Source organism: Dendropsophus ebraccatus, chromosome 6, assembly GCF_027789765.1.
Source record: "Dendropsophus ebraccatus isolate aDenEbr1 chromosome 6, aDenEbr1.pat, whole genome shotgun sequence".
NCBI classification, from domain to species: domain Eukaryota; kingdom Metazoa; phylum Chordata; class Amphibia; order Anura; family Hylidae; genus Dendropsophus; species Dendropsophus ebraccatus.
Genome location: NC_091459.1, coordinates 3,902,450 through 3,916,710, shown reverse-complemented (window position 1 = coordinate 3,916,710; position 14,261 = coordinate 3,902,450). Strand labels below are relative to the sequence as shown.

Below are 14,261 nucleotides of genomic sequence, written 5' to 3'. Positions count from 1 at the left end.
AATTTGGTGTAGAACATACATGTTTATAGCAAAAGTCTACAAAAAAAAGTCTCGGGCTGGGTCCCACTTCCTGTTTACTTAGATTAGAAAGGAAAACGGATTGCAACCTGTACCTTTTTATCCAGTATACAATAGAGTTGTTGACTATGCTTCTGTATACAGAATTAAATAGACTGTAACCGTAGCAGCAAGACAGAAACACAGTGTGAACCCGGCCTTATAACAATACTAAAATAGAATCTAATTAAATATATGTCTGTGTATATATATATATATATATATATATATATATATATATATATATATGCATGTGTGTATATCTGTGTGTGTGTGTGTGTGTGTGTGTGTGTGTGCGTTAATGTATGTGTATATATATATATATATATATATGTCTGTATAGCTATATTAAGGGATATGAGTGTTTGAATATTATACATAAATGAAATAGAAGCCCTGATCTGTCACGCTGTAATCTCCTTTATAACAGATCAGGGAGTGTCATGGTGGCAGGGTGTGCCGGGGAGATGACCCTTCACTCTTCACACATAAATAATGGAGAATGGCTGTCCAGCTAAAATGTTGCATTTGTGGTGAAAATAAAAGTCACGATTTGCTGGTTCCGTCTCCTCCACATTGTCCGGCCATAGAGGGAGACTTGTGGTTCTTACTCAAAGAAAAATTTACAGATATTATTATACTTTTTAATTCAAGCATCCACACATATGGGATCTGCTGCAGATTGAAGCATCACACATCCAGGATCTGCTGCAGATTGATGCAATCACATATATACTACCGTTCAAAAGTATGGGGTCACCCAAACAATTTTGTGTTTTCCATGAAAAGTCACACTTCTTCACCACCGTACGTTGCGAAATGAATAGAAAATAGAGACAAGACATTGACAAGGTTAGAAATACTGATTTGTATGTGAAATAACATTGTTCTTCCATCACACTTTGCTTCCGTCCCAGAATCCTCCTTTTGCAGCAATTCCAGCATTGCACACCTTTGGCATTCTAGCTATTAATCTGTTGGGGTAAGCTGGAGAAATTGCCCCCCACGCTTCTAGAAGCAGCTCCCACAAGTTGGATTGGTTGGATGGGCACTTCTGGCGTACCATACGGTCCAGCTGCTCCCACAATGGGGTGGTGATCTGGTGACTGCGCTGGCCCCTCCATTCCCTATGAGAGAATACCAGCTGCTGCTTCTGCTGGAAATAGTTCTTGCACAATTTGGAGGTGTTTAGGGTCATTGTCCTGTTGTAGGATGAAATTGGCTCCAACCAAGCGCTGCCCACTGGGTATGGCATGGCGGTGCAGAGTGATAGCCTTCCTTATTCACAATCCCTATTACCCTGTACAAATCTCCCACCTTACCAGCACCAACCCCAGACCATCACATTACCTCCACCATGTATAACAGATGGCGTCAGGCATTCTTCCAGCATCTTCTCATTTCTTCTGCGTCTCACAAACCTTCTTCTTTGTCATCCAAACACCTCAAACTTGGATTCATCCGTCCACAACACTTTTTTCCACTCTTCCTCTGTCCAATGTCTGTGTTCTTTTGCCCATCTTAATCTTTTTCTTTTATTGACCAGTCTCAGATATGGCTTTTTCTTTGCCACTCTGCCCTGAAGCCCAAAATCCGGCAGCCGCCTCTTCACTGTAGATGGTGACACTGGTGTTTTGTGGGTACTATGTAATGAAGATGCCAGTTGGGGACCTGTGAGGCGTCTGTTTCTCAGACTAGAGACTCTAATGTGCTTATCTTCTTGCTTAGTTGTGCAACACGGCCTCCCACTTTTTCTACTCTGGTTAGAGCCTGTTGGTGCTGTCCTCTGAAGGGAGTAGTACACACCGTTGTAGGAAATCTTCCATTTCTTAGCAATTTCTGGCATGGAATAGCCTTCATTTCTAAGAACAAGAATAGACTGTCGAGTTTCAGACAAAAGTTCTCTTTTTCTGGCCATTTTGAGCGTTTAATTGACCCCACAAATGTGATGCTCCAGAAACACAATCTGCTCAAAGGAAGGTCAGTTTTGTAGCTTCTGTAACCAGCTAGACTGTTTTCAGATGTGTGAACATGATTGCACAAGGGTTTTCTAATCATCAATTAGCATTCTGAGCCAATGAGCAAACACATTGTACCATTAGAAGACTGGAGTGATAGTTGCTGGAAATCGGCCTCTATACACCTATGTAGATATTGCACCAAAAACCAGACATTTGCAGCTAGAATAGTCAGTTACCACATTAGCAATGTATAGAGGGGATTGGTTGTAAGTTAGGACTAGTTTAAAGTTATCTTCATTGAAAAGTACAGTGCTTTTCCTTCAAAAATAAGGACATTTCAATGTGACCCCAAACTTTTGAACGTTAGTGTACTTGTACAGGATCTGCTGCAGATTGATACAATCCCACATACAAGATCTGCTGCACTTGGTTGGTGTTTCATACAGAGGAGAGCAGTTGTGCGCAGCCTTTGTTTCTGTTATACCTTTGTGCTTAGTGGGGGATTTCCTGTCTTTTTATCTGACCCGAAGCTGCAAATGACCAGAGGGAATAATTGTCACTTACATCGCTGAGAATGGAAGCAACCTGACAATTTGCTTCTGTAATGAACACTGTCATCACTGGGTCGTTTTTATTTTAACTTTTTAATCATAGGTAGAAAGTCGGCTACTGCAAAACTTCTTGATTGTATCAGTTTAAAGGGGTATTCCCCCCAAAATTATTTTTGCATTAATACGTTGCCCACCCGTAGCTTTCCATCTTTCCAATATAAAGTTATTATAGATTCTGCACAGTTTCGCTGTTATCTAGGTACATTCACCCCCACGGAACGCATAGAATCATCAAATCCCAGTCCAACTCGTCACCACTCTCTGCTCCTGGCCCCCACCCTCCGAGACGGCATCACAAGTCCTCCTTCTCTTCAAAGCCAAGCTGTAGTGAAGGAGGACACTGACGGGACGGCTGCTGTTAGAGAGGGAGACAGTGATCAGTGCAGCTGTCACTGTCTCCCTCTCTAACAGCAGCCACCCCAGTCACCAGAGCTCATCCCCTGACTGTGATCCCTCATCTCACCATCGCACCACCCACGGCTCACTTTCCCCCCTCACCCACGGCTCACCTACTGGTGACACTGCGGCTCACTTTCCCCCCATCACCCACGGCTGGGCTCAATCGCCGTCACCCACGGCTCACTCCTGCCGCTCGCCAACAGCACCTTGCGGGGCTTACCGACGGCTGCCACCCCACCGTGGCTTACTGTCCCCCCATCACCCGCGGCTCCATTACTCCATAACCGCGGCAGACCCCCCCCCCATTACCCGCTGACCCCCACAACTCTTATAGTGTGTCCCTTATAACTGAACCCACAACTTAATCGTGGCACCCCCGTCACCCGCGGCGCTTACCGGCACCACTGCGCCCCACTGTCCCCCCATCACCCGCGGCTGGGCTCAAATGCGGCACCCCCCGTCACCCACTGTCACTCGCAATGCTGGCCCGCAGCACTCCCGCGGCGCTTACCGGCGGCACCCCCCGTTACCCGCAGCTGTCACCCACGGCTCCATCACTCCAAGACCGCGGCTCCCCCCGTCACCCCCACAACTCACCACCCCCCGTCACCCACGGCTTAGCGTGTCCTCAATCGCGGCACCCCCTGGTCACTTGCTGTCACTCGCGATGCTGGCCCGCAGCACCCCCGCAGCGCTTACTGTCACCCCACCCCCACCCCCGTCACCAGCGGCTCACTATCCCCCCGCAGCTCCATCACTCCATGACCGTGGTGGCACCAGAACCCCCCCCCCCCCCCCCCCCCCGTCATCCCAACGACTCAACCCCCCCCCCCCCCCGTCACCTGCGGCTTACCGTGGGCTCAAACGCGGCACCCCACCCCCTCCCCCCTGTCACTTGCTGTCGGCCGCTGACCCCGCACAACTGTGCTCAGCCAATCGCGGCTGAGCAGCTGATGACGCGGCAGAGGGCGGCCGGCACTAGGGATGGTCGGAGCGGTTCGGCCGGCCGCCCGAAGATTACATCATTGTTGCAAGATGGCGGACAGGGGTCGACACGGATCAGGTGAGTATAGAGCACTACACTTCCGGTGGTGGCGTGGGTGGGGGGAAACACGGGGAAGGGGGCCATTCACTAACATAACATACATTACAAAGTTGTATAACTTTGTAATGTGTGTTTTTTAGTGAATAATTGTTTAGCGCCGCACTACTTTAAACAATCGACTGGGTGAATTATCGCTCCTTGTAAACGGACCATAAGAGTGAACTGTTCTAAGTAAAGTGAGCATACTGTATTTTTAAATTCATCCCTCCACCCCCTGCCCGTAATGATTTTTTGCCTCCTACCTCTATCCAGTAACCCCCACCCCGACCCTGGTGGACTTCTCCCTGGTGTGCAGGATCCACAGATTAGATCAAATCTCCTGGATCCTCTACGTGTGAACGCACCCGTAAGCTTTACACAGTATTTTGTTGCTCATAGGACTGAATTTTCATGAATGTTTATCAGTCTAGTTTACTCAGAATTTTTTAAAGGTTTTAAAAAAAAAAGTGTAGAACAACAATAATAAAACTAATCATAATGAAGGAACATAGATTGGCTTATCATTATATAAAGTTCTACTTCCATACAGTGGACCATATCCGGACGTTCTTCTGCCTTGTTAGATGGAACTCATGCTAGAACTTATACATTTGCTTCTGTCCTTGCAGGAAAGTAGTAGAGCTTCCAAAGAGGAGATTCGGGCTTCCTATCGACAGGATCGGCATGAATCGTCTCACCAATACTAGAGGTTAACAGAAATCTATGGTGAGCAATTCCTTCTCTTCTCTTCCTGCTTTATACTAAATGTGGTATCTGCATCTTAGGGTTTCCTTATGCATTAGAATAAAATTTATGAAGACAGCTGATTTCATGCAAAATGATTATGTGTTGGGTGAAATCAGGGGCAGATTAACTTTACCAGGCCTGGACCCCCCCCCACCCACTGTAACTATGACAGCATAGGTAATGTATAGTACAGCATAGGTAATGTATAGTACAGCATAGATAATGTATAGTACAGCATAGGTAATGTATAGTACAGCATAGATAATGTATAGTACAGCATAGGTAATGTATAGTACAGCATAGATAATGTATAGTACAGCATAGGTAATGTATAGTACAGCATAGATAATGTATAGTACAGCATAGGTAATGTATAGTACAGCATAGGTAATGTATAGTACAGCATAGATAATGTATAGTACAGCATAGGTAATGTATAGTACAGCATAGATAATGTATAGTACAGCATAGGTAATGTATAGTACAGCATAGATAATGTCATGATGCCCTGATTTGTGCAAAATCGACGTAAAAAGCAGCGATTGTTTGCAAATCATGGCAGAGCCAGTACACCACTGAAAGTATAAGTCTGTTTGCATGGCTATGGGCCGGGCTACCGCCAAGAATGGACTTATAATCCGCTACTGGGCGAAATTTAACATTGAACAATAATCTTGGCCAATGAAAGAACGTCAGAGTTGGAAAAGAAGACATATAATGTCCACTAATGATCTTGTAGGGCAGTGTCCGAAAAATGGACGATCAATCGCTAAACTGTTGTTCAACTATCAACCTATTGGTATCCAATGTGTATGATGACTTCCAGGTATTTATATCATACTTAGAGTATATGTCTAGGTGTGTGTCCCACCTCTACTGGGAATCCTGAAGGTCCAGTAGGTGACGGCCCCTGATTAGCCCTGCAACTATTACGTCCTGAGGGTATGCTATAAATGCTTAAAGGGAAATTATCAGCAGGTGAGAGGAATTTAACCTGCTGCTATGTCCCTTTTGTACAGGAGACGCTGAGGAGGAAGGTATGTCTCTTATAGTGTGTCTCTTATAGTGTGTCTCTTATAGCGTATCTCTTATAGCGTGTCTCTTATAGCGTGTCTCTTATAGCGTGTCTCTTATAGCGTATCTCTTATAGCGTGTCTCTTATAGTGTGTCTCTTATAGCGTGTCTCTTATAGTGTGTCTCTTATAGTGTGTCTCTTATAGCGTATCTCTTATAGCGTGTCTCTTATAGTGTGTCTCTTATAGTGTGTCTCTTATAGCGTGTCTCTTATAGCGTGTCTCTTATAGCGTGTCTCTTATAGCGTGTCTCTTATAGTATGTCTCTTATAGTGTGTCTCTTATAGTGTGTCTCTTATAGCGTGTCTCTTATAGCGTATCTCTTATAGCGTGTCTCTTATAGCGTGGCCCTTATAGTGTGTCTCTTATAGTGTGTCTCTTATAGCCTGTCTCTTATAGCGTGTCTCTTATAGCGTGTCTCTTATAGCGTGTCTCTTATAGTGTGTCTCTTATAGCGTGTCTCTTATAGCGTGTCTCTTATAGTGTGGCCCTTATAGTGTGTCTCTTATAGTGTGTCTCTTATAGTGTGGCCCTTATAGTGTGGCCCTTATAGTATGTCTCTTATAGTATGTCTCTTATAGTATGTCTCTTATAGTGTGTCTCTTATAGCGTGTCTCTTATAGTGTCTCTTATACCGTGTCTCTTATAGTGTGGCCCTTATAGTGTGTCTCTTATAGTGTGTCTCTTATAGTGTGTCTCTTATAGTGTGTCTCTTATAGTGTGTCATTATAGTGTGTCTCTTATAGTGTGTCTCTTATAGTGTGTCTCTTATAGTGTGTCTCTTATAGCTTGTCTCTTATAGCGTGTCTCTTATAGCGTGTCTCTTATAGCGTGTCTTATAGTGTGTCCCTTATAGTGTGTCTCTTATAGTGTGTCTCTTATAGCTTGTCTCTTATAGTGTGTCTCTTATAGCGTGTCTCTTATAGCGTGTCTCTTATAGTGTGTCTCTTATAGTGTGTCTCTTATAGTGTGTCTCTTATAGTGTGTCATTATAGTATGTCTCTTATAGTGTGTCTCTTATAGTGTGTCTCTTATAGCGTGTCTCTTATAGTGTGTCTCTTATAGCGTGTCTCTTATAGCGTGTCTCTTATAGCGTGTCTCTTATAGTGTGTCTCTTATAGTGTGTCTCTTATAGTGTGTCTCTTATAGTGTGTCATTATAGTATGTCTCTTATAGTGTGTCTCTTATAGTGTGTCTCTTATAGCGTGTCTCTTATAGTGTGTCTCTTATAGTGTGTCTCTTATAGCGTGTCTCTTATAGCGTGTCTCTTATAGTGTGTCATTATAGTATGTCTCTTATAGTGTGTCTCTTATAGTATGTCTCTTATAGTATGTCTCTTATAGTGTGTCTCTTATAGTGTGTCTCTTATAGTGTGTCTCTTATAGTGTGTCTCTTATAGTGTGTCTCTTATAGTGTGTCATTATAGTATGTCTCTTATAGTGTGTCTCTTATAGTATGTCTCTTATAGTATGTCCCTTATAGCGTGTCTCTTATAGTGTGTCTCTTATAGTGTGTCTCTTATAGTGTGTCTCTTATAGTGTGTCTCTTATAGTATGTCTCTTATAGTGTGTCTCTTATAGTGTGTCCCTTATAGTGTGTCTCTTATAGTGTGTCTCTTATAGTGTGTCTCTTATAGTGTGTCTCTTATAGTATGTCTCTTATAGTATGTCTCTTATAGTGTGTCTCTTATAGTGTGTCTCTTATAGTATATCTCTTATAGTCAGTAAGTCAGTAAGCCATTTGTAGCTTCCTTTGGAGACAGTTCCTTACCCACAGTGCCTGCTCTTATGCTCCTTATAATTTCCATTCCTTTTAAAGCCAATTGATAGTTTATAGAATGTTCAATAGGTTATAAAGCCGCGTACGGAATACAGATCGCCAGCATTTTAGCGTCAGTAAATATCAGGTCATTTTGTGAAGTAAAAACCAGACCCCGGTGAGAAGATGTGGCCTGGTCTTACAGAAGCTTCTTCTTTCTTCTCTCTGCAGGTAGATGCCCCCCTGGATGATGTATAATACGTCTCACAAGTCCCCAGAACCCTCTAACACCTTGCCGAGCTGCGGATCCTGATTGATGTTACATTGATTGATGAAGCGGCCGTCTATAAATCTATTTCATGTCCATTGTCAGAGCAATAATAGATCCAATCCATCAGAAGAGGCGGGGTGTGTCTGTGCAGGTTACAGGGTGGATGTACGGCCCCGCACCCGCTTCTCACTATAGGTTTGTGTCTTATCCCCAAATATCAGCATTTCGTACCGGATGGAAGAGACGGATCCTGCATGGGAACTTACTGCACCTTATGCGGCCAAAACCTTACCAGACCAATAGATTCACGGCCCTCATTGCAAAAAGCACCAGACACGTCCATTTTGCAGATTATGGCAGATTATGTTCACACAATGTAAAAAAGAAAAAACAGCCATTTTTGGCCCTCAAAGCAATGGCCGTTGTTTTAGGTAAAAAAAAATTGCTTTGAAGTCTATGGACAAAAAACGGAAATAATTGACACAATCGTTTTTTCAATAGGTTGATCATCATTCGATTCATTGTGTGAAACATTGATTTCAGTGCAAATCATTGCATTATGAAAAGAACGGCCATTGTGTAAATTGAAAACAACAGCCATTCTTTTCATAGAAAGTGTGTTGTGTGAAGATAGCCTATTCAACTAAAATTGTACTAAAGGTCATGTAACCTTATCACCAGGTCTTGGAACATTCTAGATAAAACGATACGTCCATCTTATGTATATCCTCTGGGCCTGATAGATGACAAGAAGCCTTAGAAAACACCAACATGAGATTTACTGGATCCTGTGTAACCGGGAACCTGCAGGGATCCTTTACATCCAGGTTTAGGCTAGGTTTACAAAACATATAAACATAGAGACCGGGTCACTGCTTGTATATACCTTACACTACTTGTATATACAGCAGGTAGCATGTAGGTCTCTATGGTCACTGCTTGTATATACCTTACACTACTTGTATATACAGCAGGCACCATGTAGGTCTCTATGGTCACTGCTTGTACAGTATATACCTTACACTACTTGTATATACAGCAGGTAGCATGTAGGTCTCTATGGTCACTGCTTGTATATACCTTACACTACTTGTATATACAGCAGGCACCATGTAGGTCTCTATGGTCACTGCTTGTACAGTATATACCTTACACTACTTGTATATACAGCAGGTAGCATGTAGGTCTCTATGGTCACTGCTTGTATATACCTTACACTACTTGTATATACAGCAGGCACCATGTAGGTCTCTATGGTTACTGCTTGTATATACCTTACACTACTTGTATATACAGCAGGTACGATGTAGGTCTCTATGGTCACTGCTTGTATATACCTTACACTACTTGTATATACAGCAGGTACCATGTAGGTCTCTATGGTCACTGCTTGTATATACCTTACACTACTTGTATATACAGCAGGTACCATGTAGGTCTCTATGGTTACTGCTTGTATATACCTTACACTACTTGTATATACAGCAGGTAGCATGTAGGTCTCTATGGTCACTGCTTGTATATACCTTACACTACTTGTATATACAGCAGGTACCATGTAGGTCTCTATGGTTACTGCTTGTATATACCTTACACTACTTGTATATACAGCAGGTACCATGTAGGTCTCTATGGTCACTGCTTGTATATACAGTAGGTACCATGTAGGTCTCTATGGTCACTGCTTGTACAGTATATACCTTACACTACTTGTATATACAGCAGGTACCATGTAGGTCTCTATGGTCACTGCTTGTATATACCTTACACTACTTGTATATACAGCAGGCACCATGTAGGTCTCTATGGTCACTGCTTGTATATACAGTAGGTACCATGTAGGTCTCTATGGTCACTGCTTGTATATACCTTATACTACTTGTATATACAGCAGGTACCATGTAGGTCTCTATGGTCACTGCTTGTATGTACCTTATACTACTTGTATATACAGCAGGTACCATGTAGGTCTCTATGGTCACTGCTTGTATATACCTTATACTACTTGTATATACAGCAGGTACCATGTAGGTCTCTATGGTCACTGCTTGTATATACCTTACACTACTTGTATATACAGCAGGTACCATGTAGGTCTCTATGGTCACTGCTTGTATATACAGTAGGTACCATGTAGGCCTCTATGGTCACTGCTTGTATATACCTTACACTACTTGTATATACAGCAGGTACCATGTAGGTCTCTATGGTCACTGCTTGTATATACCTTACACTACTTGTATATACAGCAGGTACCATGTAGGTCTCTATGGTCACTGCTTGTATATACCTTACACTACTTGTATATACAGTAGGTACCATGTAGGCCTCTATGGTCACTGCTTGTACAGTATATACCTTACACTACATCAGCTTTGCAGTACAGAACAAAAAATGTTCTTTAAAAAAAATCAGAGCTGCCCGTCACAGGAGCCAGGTAGTCCCTGCAGTTTTATGTAGCACATTATGTAGCACTGTAGCATAAAGAATTACATTTATATCTGTCTCACCCCTTATCTAAGGTCAACGTTAGATTTATACAATGCAGGTTGGATTTTCTGTGTGTTAAATGTGTATAAGGTCCAAGCATAAAGACTACAGTATGCTGATCAGTGTGCAGTATAAGGCTGCGTTCACACTATGTATATTTCAGTTAGTATATTTCAGTCAGTATATTTCAGTCAGTATTGTGGTCCTCATATTGCAACCAAAACCAGGAGTGGATTGAAAACACAGAAAGGATCTGTTCACACAATGTTGTAATTGAGTGGATGGCCGCCATTTAATGGCAAATATTTGCTGTTATTTTAGAACAACGGCCGTTATATTGAAATAATGGCCGTTCTTTACTGTTATATGGCGGCCATCCACTCAATTTCACCATTGTGTGAACAGATCCTTTCTGTGTTTTCAATCCACTGCTGGTTTTGGTTGCAATACTGACTGAAATATACTGACTGAAATATACTGACTGAAATATACGTAGTGTGAACGTAGCCTATATGTAACGCTGGAGCTGCATAGTAACTCAGCACAAGACCAAAAAGTCATTAGAAAATGGAGTAAATATCACAATATAACATTTCCTTATGGGGGCCTTCACACCTACCGGATCCGCAGCGGGGGTTAACACACATACAGCGGGATATCAATCCTGCTGTGAGTATGTGCTCTCATAGGGATGAATTGCACTGGACCCACAGCGGATTTCGCTGCAAATCTTCACAAAATCTACACTGCAGCCTAAGTATAGTTTTTCTTTTTCCTAAAAATATTGAAGGGAAACTTTGAGCAGATGAGAGGAATCTAACCTGCTGCTATGTCCCTATTACACAGGAGACGCTGAGGAGGAAGCTATGTCTCTTATAGTGTGTCTCTTATAGTATGTCTCTTATAGTGTGTCTCTTATAGTGTGTCTCTTATAGTGTGTCCCTTATAGTGTGTCCCTTATAGTATGTCCCTTATAGTGTGTCTCTTATAGTGTGTCTCTTATAGTGTGTCTCTTATAGTGTGTCTCTTATAGTGTGTCCCTTATAGTGTGTCCCTTATAGTATGTCCCTTATAGTGTGTCTCTTATAGTGTGTCTCTTATAGTGTGTCTCTTATGGTGTGTCATTTATAGTATGTCCCTTATAGTGTGTCTCTTATAGTGTGTCCCTTATAGTGTGTCTCTTATAGTGTGTCCCTTATAGTGTGTCTCTTATAGTGTGTCTCTTATAGCGTGTCTCCTATAGCGTGTCTCTTATAGCGTGTCTCTTTTAGCGTGTCTCTTATAGTGTGTCTCTTATAGTGTGTCTCTTATAGTGTCTCTTATAGTGTGTCTCTTTTAGCGTGTCTCTTATAGCGTGTCTCTTATAGTGTGTCTCTTATAGTGTGTCTCTTATAGTATGTCTCCGGCTAGTTGCAGATATAGGCCCATACTGAGAAATACACTATAAGGCTATGTTCACACTACGTATATTTCAGTCAGTATTGCAACCAAAACCAGGAGTGGATTAAAAACACAGAAAGGCTCTGTTCACACAATGTTGTAATTGAGTGGATGGCCGCCATTTAATGGCAAATATTTGCTGTTATTTTAGAACAACAACTGTTGTTTTGAAATAATGGCCGTTCTTTACTGTTATATGGCGGCCATCCACTCAATTTCATCATTGTGTGAACAGAGCCTTTCTGTGTTTTTAATCCACTCCTGGTTTTGGTTGCAATACTGACTGAAATATACGTTGTGTGAACGCAGCCTAAATCAGTGACTAGCAGGCCGCACGTGGCTGGGGATCTATGTGGCCATATGCACTGGTAATGGACATCGTAGCAATCATAGCCGAACCACTGAGCAGGGCCGACTTGGATGGTACAATAATAGCGTCACATTTAAACTGAAATATCAAAAATTTTTTGAATTCTTGTTTCTGGTTCATTTTTATTTGACTGTCTCACAAAGTACAAAAAAGTGTGTGACTCTGCTGTAAATGATCGAAATCCTTCAATTTTGTTATCTAGGGATGGCGAGCAATCTCTTTGGGCTTTGCTCATCTACATCTTTCCTAATTTTTATCATTGCTAAGGCTGGGTTCACACTACGTTTTTGCAATCTGTTTTTTTTTCTTTTGTTTTGCAAAAAAAAAAAAAACTGATGGAAAACAGATGCATTTGTGTGCATCCGTTTTGATTTTGTTTTTTCCATTGACTTCTACTATTAATAACAGGATGAAAACGCATCCGTTTTTATTAACTTACACAAAAAGGTAGCAGACATTATTTTTGTGTACGTTAATGGAAGTCAATGAAAAACAGATGCACACAAATGCATCTTTTTTTTGTTTGTTTTTTTTTGCAAAAATGGATGAAAAAAATGGATTGCAAAAATGTTGTGTGAACCCAGCCTAACTACACTTTAGACGACATGCTTCCTTAGTCTATGTTCATACTACATTTAACAGTGTCCACTGCATATCAACGGATGCTGCTAAACTGCTGGCCGCTGGGCTGCATTCAGGATGTTACAGAGGTATCGGCTGCAGGAACGTTCTTATTTCAACATTGACTTGCAGGCACCGCAACCCTAACCCTAACCATTCACTTCAATATAAAGTGCGGCTGCCGCACATTACATTGTGTGAACAGCTATTATTTCCGGATGGTGTTCATTGAATGTCTAAAGATTGGGCGTTAACATAACCATGTGTTAATAGAGCGGGCGGCATTACATTGACTTCAATGCAATGCCACCTCTGCAGGAAAGAACGGACGCTGATTCTATTGCAATCAGCGTCCGTTCTTTTCTGAAATATTATGTTGTGTGAACATAGCCTTAAATTGATTTTTAAATGTGGGTTTAACGGAGCACTGCAAGCCTGTTAATGTTCAAAATGTCATTGTCGTCATAAAAATGTTTGACATGCCACAGAGACATCACAGAGATTCTGGTCTGAGTGTTCACACCTGTACTGATTGTAAAAACGAGTAAGGAGAGGGATGCGCTGCGGCGTGGTCCGCTCTCAGGTCTGTGTCAGTGAAATTAGTCGGGCTCTGTAGACTTACATGATGCAATTGTGTGCAATCCATTTTTCCATTGACTTCAATTATAAAAAATAATTTAAAAAAAAGACACGGATCAAAGGGGATGCATTTTTTTAGCGCAAACAAAAACTTGGGCGACCACGTTTTTGTGTAAAAAAAAGCATCTTTTTTTTTTTTAAATAATGGAAGTCAATGAAAAAAACGGATCAAAACATACGCACACAATCACATCCATCTTTCTGTTTTTCCCTCCGTTTTTTGCAAAAATGCAGCATGAACCCGGCGTTAGCTTCTAAGGCAGCTCGTCTCCGTCTCTTACCATCACCATAGATTTACCAGTTCTTACATGTAGCATCTTACACCATATTTAACTACTTATTCCCCATCAGGAATGAATCATAGATGTAGTAGTTACTAACCCCTCTGACACTCATTCTCATTGAATGCTAGATGGAAGTTATATTACTATTGTTTTACCACTATATGTTGGTGTATGTAACAGATGTTAGATTCGTATTTATACTGACAGAATACTGTATTCCTATTACCAGGGTGGTGACAATGGACGCATTGCAGGGCAATGTAATTCAGCTGTGTCTATGGCGGTAGCACTGTATTCTAAAGTAATATGTGACAATACTGACGGTACAATCCTTAGCCAGGATATTTTTGTATAAGAAGCTTCAGCTCTATGACATTTCTTGGTTTATGTATCTACAGCTTGTACAAGGAATATAATTACACCTACTAAAATTACAAACATATGGAGGATATGCCT

The 14,261-nt window shown here is 41.8% G+C and overlaps 1 protein-coding gene across 1 annotated transcript in view; it reads left to right on the top strand.

Annotated features, from left to right (window-relative positions):
- Positions 1-8,816, top strand: part of OSTN (osteocrin) — a 44,468-nt gene extending 35,652 nt beyond the window's left edge. The window contains exons 4-5 of the mRNA XM_069973375.1: positions 4,742-4,838; positions 7,922-8,816. Coding sequence (XP_069829476.1) covers positions 4,742-4,826 — 85 coding nt within the window. The 3' untranslated portion in view covers positions 4,827-4,838; positions 7,922-8,816. The remainder of the gene's footprint in view (positions 1-4,741; positions 4,839-7,921) is intronic.
- The last annotated feature ends 5,445 nt before the right edge of the window (positions 8,817-14,261 follow it).